The following is a 9,440-nucleotide window of genomic DNA, read 5'->3' as shown; positions in this document are numbered from 1 at the left end:
GACCCAACAGTAAAGGCCCAAGGCCCAATAAGAAGGGCCCAGGGAGCATTCAACAATAACCCTGAAAGACCCCATGACACGTGGCAATATCGCCACCGTCCAGATACCCCGGATCCAGAACGTTCCTACGGTCCGGATTCGATAGTACACTGGCTCATCATGGGCGTCCACACGTCCTACAGTCTAAAAAATACACCTACGGTCCAGATTAAAGGGTACAAACCCCTAAACCCTAATGGGAAACCTATAAAATGCTGAACAAAAGGGGTATAAGGGGTTACTTCATCTCTCATATACACACACCGCCAGATATACGTATAATTCCCGTTTTACCCCTTTCTCCTTCAAAACCCTTTCTCATTCTCACACCGGAAGTGTCGCGGGGACGCCACCCCCTCCGGTTCTGTTTTGTAGGTTCACACCTTACAGTTACACTGCACGCCGCCATCGTTTCTGCACAAATGGAGATTGTGTTTGGGCTCAACAAGAAAGGGACCCCGGGGTGATTTGGGATTATCACTTTCTAATGATATTAGTTTTATAAATTTTTTTATTATATGCTATATGAAATTTTTGGTCAAAATTGGGTCAATTTAACCAAAAAAAATTACAAAAACAGATAAATTGGTAGAGACGGAGTACTTACTGTTTCGATTTAACTCATCATGCGCATATTTGGAGCTCAATACACACTCAAACTGCTCTTGATCTTCGAGAACACCCTGATTAAAAGAATTAGCCCATGATTTATTTTTTATTAATAATATATATTTTTTATTAATACCGTTAGCTGGTTCGGCAATACGGAACTGTAGTACACTGTTGTCATCCCCATGAAGCATATCCGTACCGTAGATGCATTTTTAAATTTTAAAATAGAGATTGCTATTGCGATTTACGGAGCTGAGTCCGTGGGTACACGTTTTGACTTTTGAGGTAACGGGAAGAGGGGGAAGGAGAGTCAGTGAGAGAGAGACAGAGAGGGAGAGAGAGAGACAGGCAGAGAGGGGGAGGGAGAGTAAGGAAGGAGGGGGAGAGAGAGAGAGAGTATGGGGGGGGAGAGAGAGAGAGAGAGAGAGAGTTTTCTAGTGACCACGGAAAGACGAAGCAATGGGTTTGTCATGGAAATCAAATTTTGACATTCTATGCAATCTTTTCAAATATATTTGTACATATATTACGAGGTATATTCTGTTCCAATTCTCTGTCTTGTCTTTCTTTTTTACATGTTTTATGATTCTTGAAACTGCTTCCTTCTTTTAACTTTATTTCATTACAGTTGCTTCAAATTCGTACATATATTCCTGTGTTTGAAATTGTCAAATTCAGCTGTTATGTATATTAATGAAATTAAATCAAATTTTGTTTGGCATTGTTAGCTAGACGAATGTCCATGTGGCAGATGAATAATTGACAGAGCATGCCTTTCCAGGTAAACTCAGTCCTTCCGAATGATGTTATGTATAAACTATTCACGTGAGAATATGCATCTGTTACAAATGCTGTTTTTTTTCCTGTGCATCATACCTGTTCAAACTTATCCGAATTTAATGTATGGCATTTCATTTGGACATTCTAATAGTGTGCAGTTGTACCTCACACTAGAGTTAAATTAAATATATTGAATTTATTCTAAATGCAATTTTTACTTGAGCGAATTACTTTAAACTTCAAATAGAGTGCACTTGCATCTTCATCAACGTTGTTTGTGAACTAGGACCTAACTTATATAGATATAGTTGAATCTAAACTAAGACCTATCCGTTGACATAGTTGATCTTGACTAGTGTCGAACAGTGCATATAAGCTATATTATTATTATTTGGATTGTGGTACGAAGTGTAGGACATGACATATATCTTAGTGTTGATGTTAGAAGATTCAAAAATTTGAAACGCGGGGACCTTTTCTAATTTTCAGACACAAGTACGGGACACTGTATATTCTGGAATGAACAAGTATGTTGTATAACTCAAATTTGACATGATCATGTAAAGGATTTTGCGAAGTGGGCGCTTGCTTGGGTATCTCTTAATTAGGAATATGAAAAACAGTTGATTTATAAAAAATTTAATAGTAAATTTACACTCTGATATCTAAAACATACTTGTCCAGTTGTAAAGACGAACCAAGCCAATAGTGAACTGCCGCCTAGGCTGTAAGGAGCAGTCTAGGTGTCGATTAGGTGAATTAGGTTCTGCTCTATATAGGCATATATATTAGATATTATGTAAATACATTTTGATTGGTTTTAGTAATAGTTACATCAGTGTAAAGATTAGTTTATTTGATTGAAACAAATAGATTTATTAATTCTTGTTTGTATAACATTGAGACTTTTGTTATGAGTGTGAAAAAAAGTAGAACAAGTTTACAAATTTGAACACTCACAAACAGGGTGTGATTCAGTAAGATGTACGCAGATTATTCTAAACATTAGAAGTGAGGTTTTCGGTGAAAACCCCCTTCTAGAATATGTGAAGAAACAAAGTTAAGCGCATTTTAAAGTAGGACGAAAGATAATAGGCTATAAAAAGGACGAGGGATTTTAGGCATAGTGGCATACAAAGAGCAATACATAAAGCGAATAGCCGAAAATATCAATTCTACAATATATTGACTTAAAGTAAAAAATGAAAAACATGCATACATGATACAACAAATCGGACCAATCCCAAACCCATAGATCACTATTCCCAAAAAAATAGAATGTCCTACCGAAGTATTTCCTCACCCAACGAAAGTTGGTAACTCTAAACCCAGATCTTTATGACCTCCAATTTAAGTTCATGTGTTCAACGAGATTCAGGTCCTTCAGTCTTGCATTAACAACTCATCTCATGTTCTTCGCCGACGCCCTATCCTCTACGACCCTTTTGTTAAGTATTCTCAAGCCGCCTCATCGGCACCCACCTCCTTCAAACGCTTCCAAACCATAAGAATTTACGCTCTTTTTCTTTCTCCGAAATAGGTGTGACCACTAACTACATTATTCGGTACGTTATGTATCATGGCGTGACCTGCTGTAACATTTTCATTTCTGCTTCACTCTTGCTCCTTTCTTAACACCCAATACAATGATGCATATGCATATGTTTGCAGTTAGTCAGACACGACTTAAGTACCAAATTTACACAGCCATCTGTGGCAGGATCAGGATTTTGATATAGCCAAGGGCTGGAATGAGTAATCTCCAATTTTTGGATGCCTGCTGGGGCTTAAAATATCCTTTGTACTGATGTTTAACTAAAATTTGGGGTTTAAAAACATACTCTACTTGCTCAATTATAAGTTCCGGTCCGGGTTTCAGCCTAGGTTAGTCTTACATACGTGTCTGTGTGTGCGTCATAATCTCATGTCCCCCAGGTTTTTTATAGAGGGATGTATATTATGTAATCTAATCATAAACTCTTAACATAAAACAAATTGACAGCAAACAACAGAGATTAGGCAGAAAAAGGCCACTAAAAAATATCAACCTTCAAGCAACAAAAAGGCCAGATGGTATTTAATGTTTTAGCTAAAATGACGGGCATACATATATATCTTCAACATCACCCCTTGGGTTTCCTAGCTCACAGTAAAGGTGGCTTGATGATTAGTTTAACTACTATTACTTTTTTTTAAAATTATTCATTCGAAGGCATTTAATGGAAATTGTATTAAGCTCTTAAAATTATATTGTGAGACTTAATGCTTTGACAACTAGAATATGGAGAAATATGGTTGTAGTACTCATGCGGGGTCCTGTTTTTTGGTCTAACCATATTTTGATTTGTTGAAAATGATTCTAAGATGTTGCTATTTTTTGGTTACGAATACTTTGATTTGTTGAAAAGGATTGTGAAATGTTGCTTATATCAGTTTTACATATACAAATATATTTTTTTCCCAGCGACTATTTTCTAATGTATTTTTTACATAGTACCATGCCATCACTCTATAGCAATAAAAAACATGTCATTGTACGTCAATCAATGGAAATAGATAAAAGGATTATAAACTAAAACATAATAATGGTGGTGGTTACCATTGATTATTTGAGTGTTAGCGGTTACTACAGTGGTTTCTAATAAATATAGATAAGAGGAATTGAGGGAATTTTTCCTTACTTTTAATTAGCCCGTGTTTTAATGGTCCTTGTCCATTAGGTTATGTCAGTAAGGTTAATTCCCTTTGTGTGGTGTACAATTGACAAAACATATTAGACTTGGTTGATGTATAGTCATTTTGATATCAATATTAAATCTAGTCTATCCGTCGTTGCACCGCGCGCGCACACACACACATATGTGTATGGGGTTAGGTTTAAATTAGAACTTTGTTCTGATGTAGAAATTAGAACCAATGTAAGACTTTAATCTGTACTTAATCAATGGCTCATTTTTATTTGTTCAGCTAAAGTACAAGACATGTGTTTTGATGCAGTACACAATTTTTTTCTTGTACATTTTAGAAGTAATGTTCTTCCACAGAACAACAAGTTCTTTTCATAAATTACATAGTATTTTTGAAAAGTAAATAATTTTTTAGCATAATAAGATACTTCTCTCATTCTAGAAAAATATATACAAAAGATTATAATGCAAAAAATGTTAATAATAAAAAAATACAATAGCATATTATGCATAAGAACATATATTAGTTCTAGAAATGCTTATAAGCGGTTCTAAGTGCAATCCGACTCATATATATATGTGTGTGTTTGTGTGTGTGTGTATATATGTATATTTTATTCTTCGTGTGATTGGAAAATCCTCAGGATGGTGGTTTCTTAGTGCTTAATCCACCTATGTTTATCGAAATTCAATTCTTATTATTACCTCAAAAATTCATCCTTGGCAAACTTTTTATGCATCATTGGTATAGTTAATCAACTTTTCTCATTTGTTAAAATTCTTTGTTTAGTAATTTTGGGAAAAGTTGTTCTTCTGCAGTTGAAACACCTTAGGATAGTGGATTTTATGTTCTTAACTCGACGAATCATGCCTTTATATTGGTTTTACTTTTTGATTCTCTCCACCATCAAAAATTACCTTAAATTTATATTTTTGAACTTCATTGGATATCTTCTATTTTATGTGCTTAACCCGACGAATCTTGTGTTAGTATTGTCTATGTCTTGAGTTTTTTCGACTTTTTTTAGGAAGGTCGAAACCAAGCTATATAGTTTGAACTCGTATTTCATGAAATAATTTAATCTTTATTAAGATGAATCAAGTCTAGAACATCTAAACAAAATAAGTCAAATGACGCGTCGACCTTTTTACGGGTGATATTTAAAGCATGGCGCGATGCCTATGGGAGTCCACAATTCAGAATGCGCCTATTCCATTCAAAGTGGGCCTGGCCCAGCCATGAGTTAGTGTCTAAAGCAAAATTTTGACAATTTTGGTGCAAGGTGTCAAAGTATAATTGTTGGGGTACAAAGCTCTATTGATTTGCATTGCAGTTTGTAATTTATTAAAATTTTCCTGAATTTAAGAGGCATGGGCTGATTTTTAGAATCAATTGGGTTGCAATATTGTTTGTGTTAAAATGGCCCAACTATTGAAATTCTGACCCGGGATAATTAAAACCTGATTAAAACCTAATTGTTGGAATCTCCTTTCACTCTATAACATCTCTTCCAAAGACGCGGCGCAATCTTATACAAGTCAGTTCGCCCATTTTATAACTTTCTTAATTGGTGAGATCTCTGTTCGCTCCATATCTACTTCATCATCTACCGGTGTATCTGTTTATAGGAAGCTTTTAGAGATTTTTTGAATTAGTCGTTATCATTTGTTGGGGTACATTATATTTATTAGTATGTTGTTAAGTACTGAAAAGATAATAGTTCAATGAGTTACTGACAAATATATTTTTGTAGATATGGTGATTCAGTCATTTAATTTGAAAAATCAATTTTTGTATAGAATGTGTTATCATTTTGAAGTGTAATTTTGTTACTTGATAGATTTTAGAGATATTCTAGTTTATAGTTCATGGTAGTAGACAGAACAAAAGGATGTGTCTCTTTTACATCTTTCCTAGGAACAATTTTAAAAGTTTTAGTGGTTTAATCTTTAGAAGGAGTTTAATCTTTTTGTTATGTTCAAAACTTGATTAGATATTGAAACTGAGTATCGTCTATTGTTATGGATTGCGATCATGAAATTTTATCTAGGGGGTAAGGTCAATGACAAGAGATTGAAATACTCACGCACTTGCCTCCAGTGAGGCTCGAATCCTCGACCTTAGCTTTAAGTTATTTTCCCATTTTTCTTTAATGTTGATTTTGTGTTGATTTGATGGATTAATTTCTTAGAAGTTATCAAATTTGTAAGCTAGCATCTAGATCTCCACCAATTTTACAGGCATTTAGTGCTTGCAAAATGCAGGGGTTTTGACGAGCAATTTCTTTGAGATTGGTCTGGTTCCAGGTTCATCTTAATATGTGACTTCGAAAAATTCCTGAATTCACATAGATCGGGTGTAGATTTTATTTAACTTAGAGTGTGGGCTCGCTTATTTAGCACCTGGAAGTGGCATTAAGTATTTGTCTTGGTACTTATTTATCAGTTAGTAGGTACCTAGATTTTCATTGATTCAGTATAGTAAATATAAGGATATTACTTTGCTAAATTAGAAAAGATGTTTATGTTGATATGTTGCGATTGTTTTAATGCCAGGATTTGAACAAAGGAACCAGTTAGTGTAATATTATTACTCAATCTATTCTCTTGAGTTGTCCAAAATACTTGGTTGCATTTTTCTTTTTAAGCATTGTACACCTTAATACATTATTCCCTTCTTACGTGTTTAATTTTATTTAAGTGTTGATTGTATAAATCATATCCGAAAAAGTGCCATGATGTTTCACTAGTTTCTGAATACAAGTACCCTGTACCAGTTGATGTAACATTGTGTAGTTTCATGAATCATTTGTACTTGCAGCTTGAACAGTTTCGAGAAATGGCAACAATGGGAGAACTGCCCTCTGATCTCCTGTATTGTATTATACTATTGTTGGTGCAGTCGCCAGGCGGAGTGGCTGATTTTGCAAGGATGGTATCTGTGTAAGACATTACATTCCAAGCCTTCCAAGTCTTTTTCTATTTATGTGAACATGTTATAGGGCTCCACCATTTTCTTATTTTAATTATTATGCCGTCTTTTTTGTAAGAGAATAAGGAACCTGAGACTAATCTCAGGTTCATTACCTGAGATAATACGCTTCTACAACAAAACTCTCACGTGTGCTGCAGCTGAACTGACGTTGATCTACGTACAGTAGAAATAGAGATGATATATTAGGGTTCTACAGCATAATATTATATTGGTTGCCAGATTTCATAACAATGCCTGGAAGTAATAAGTTTGTACTTATTCTGGTTTACAAAGTTTGGTATTTGTATGCTTAAGAATTAACTACTTATTATAAGATTAGTTGCGAGTTGATAATTTTTTGAGAAATGCTTTTACAAAGAACTAGAGGGTTTACTTTATTTTATTCGTTTTAAATGTATATTAGAATTCATAAGAAATTAGGGGGTTTAGGTTTTGACCACCCTTTACTGCTGTGTTATATTAGCTCGGCTATTGCAAATACTCTTTTAACTCTTTGCCTCTACTGTTGTGTATCTTACTGGGCTTTCTCCCAATTGGTACTCTCTGGTCATTTGGGTGCCCCATTTTTTAGATGTATTAATTTTTTATAAGAGATGGGTCAATAACCAGTTGAGGCTCTCTTGCCCTCTTGGTAAATCAGTCATACTAAAGTGTGTAAGTTGGGTTTACAATTCTTTTTTTTTTGCTAAATAGTTTACAATTTTTCAAATGCAATAAGGCACACTTGTGGCATCTCGGCTCCTGCCTTCTTGGTAAAACTTTTCAGCCTTCTATTGTACCTGCATAGGCTTTTGATCTTTTGTTTGTTCTTGGATATATCTTTAAATAAAGTTTGTAATTTTCTGTTTGCAATTTTTTTTTAAGTGTAAATTTGTTATTTGTTATATGCCAGTGTTTCCAAGTTATATACGGTTTTTTTTACCTAATATGGAAACAGCATATGGTCATGTACGTCAGTACATATACACACACTAAATTGTCTTGGTAAATCTTTTGTTGCAGTTGCCGAAAATTTCGTTTGTTCACACAAAAGAAGCACATCCTCAGTCTTGTGAGCTTTGACATGAAATTGGAATTTAAGAATTTTATACAGTATCAGCACATTAACAGTCTACTAGTGAAATGTTCTGAAGCTGGAAATATAGCTGCTCAGTTTTTACTTGGGAAGGTAACTTATTTATTTAACTTTTGTTATTGTTCTTTAAGCGGGGATCATATATCAACATTACTCATTTGTTTCCTAAACCACCTTTTATCTGATGTTCCTTCACTCAGAAACTTAAATACAATTTTTTTACCAACCTCCTAAGAGGCGTGATTTTTGTTACCTATACACAGGTAATACTAGTGAGCTCGTCTCAGCTATTTCTTGGTGAATGGCAGAAAGCGGAATTCCATCCTTGTGATTCCGCGACACTCGGTGAGCTTCGTTGTATTCTTGCCACAAATGATCCCGGTCATGACTATAAAGTTGGCTCTTTTATGGCCTACTTTTTACCTGAACAAGTACATAATAGTGAAGTCTCACGGAGAAGATTGGTGCACTACCAGCTTGTGAAGGTGTTCTTGCTTAACGGAAGCCTTCATGACTTGGCTGAAATGGCGGTATTCATAAAGTGTTACATCAAGTTCTTCACCAGTGTTACCGAAGAAGATGATCCCCTGCTCGCAACCGTCAATGATATGATTCTTCATGCTGATACTATCATGAAATCTGAGAAAGCGTTAATGGAACTCAGTTCATTGCGGGCGGGTTGTGAACGCTGTTCAAATGCTATTAGGAACTGTATTAATCACAGAGACATACATATCGCAAAATTTCGAGGCCTGGCAATGCGTTTCTTTGAAACTAATTGGGGATAGGATTACATGTTATGCAAGAAATGTAAACATTTAAAGGGTCACAAAAGGCTCTAGATTAGTATTGAGACTGGTGTTTTTTCCCTATTGTGGCTTTAGATCAAAGACTAGTCCTTGAGCTAATTTCAGTTGGACTGAATGACTATATGCTACATTTAATAGGTGCACCTATTTTTACAACACCATTGGCTTTGCTCTAAGTAAATTATGATGTGTTTATGGTAAACGTAGACCAGATTATTCACATACAGAACAGGAGTGCAATGCAAAGCAGCCTATGAGAAAACATTTTGTACTTTGGCAATCTGACTGTTTACAAGGTAGCCAAAAGTCTAAGGAGAACTTGATTTCTAGCATTTTATTTTAGTCTCCGCTGTCTGCTATCCAGAAAAAAAAAAGTGTCCATAGTTTTAGAATTAATTTTACCATGTGCAACCAGAAGGATGATAAGTTCAGAATTTTCACGG

At 34.9% G+C, this 9,440-nt stretch overlaps 1 protein-coding gene across 2 annotated transcripts; it reads left to right on the top strand.

Annotated features, from left to right (window-relative positions):
* The first annotated feature begins 1,058 nt into the window (after nucleotides 1-1,058).
* Nucleotides 1,059-9,218, top strand: LOC141716657 (uncharacterized). 2 transcript variants are annotated; one of them, XM_074518852.1, is made up of 5 exons: nucleotides 1,059-1,184; nucleotides 1,380-1,432; nucleotides 6,940-7,061; nucleotides 8,116-8,281; nucleotides 8,452-9,218. In XM_074518852.1, the coding sequence occupies exons 2-5, from the start codon at nucleotides 1,421-1,423 to the stop codon at nucleotides 8,974-8,976; spliced, it is 825 nt and encodes a 274-aa protein (XP_074374953.1). In that variant the 5' UTR covers nucleotides 1,059-1,184; nucleotides 1,380-1,420; the 3' UTR covers nucleotides 8,977-9,218. The 2 variants fall into 2 exon arrangements, with proteins under 2 accessions (XP_074374953.1, XP_074374954.1); XM_074518853.1 differs by lacking the exons at nucleotides 1,059-1,184; nucleotides 1,380-1,432 and adding an exon at nucleotides 5,607-5,689.
* Nucleotides 9,219-9,440: the final 222 nt, after the last annotated feature.

Source organism: Apium graveolens, chromosome 4 (assembly GCF_009905375.1).
Source record: "Apium graveolens cultivar Ventura chromosome 4, ASM990537v1, whole genome shotgun sequence".
NCBI classification, from domain to species: Eukaryota; Viridiplantae; Streptophyta; class Magnoliopsida; order Apiales; family Apiaceae; genus Apium; species Apium graveolens.
This window is presented reverse-complemented; position numbering and strand designations above follow the sequence as displayed.

Bases quoted from the DNA above. Each gene is read 5' to 3' on its own strand.
- LOC141716657 (XM_074518852.1), top strand. The intron at 7,062-8,115 runs GTAAGACATTAC...CTTTTGTTGCAG, and splicing joins TTTGCAAGGATGGTATCTGT to TTGCCGAAAATTTCGTTTGT. The intron at 8,282-8,451 runs GTAACTTATTTA...ACCTATACACAG, and splicing joins CTCAGTTTTTACTTGGGAAG to GTAATACTAGTGAGCTCGTC.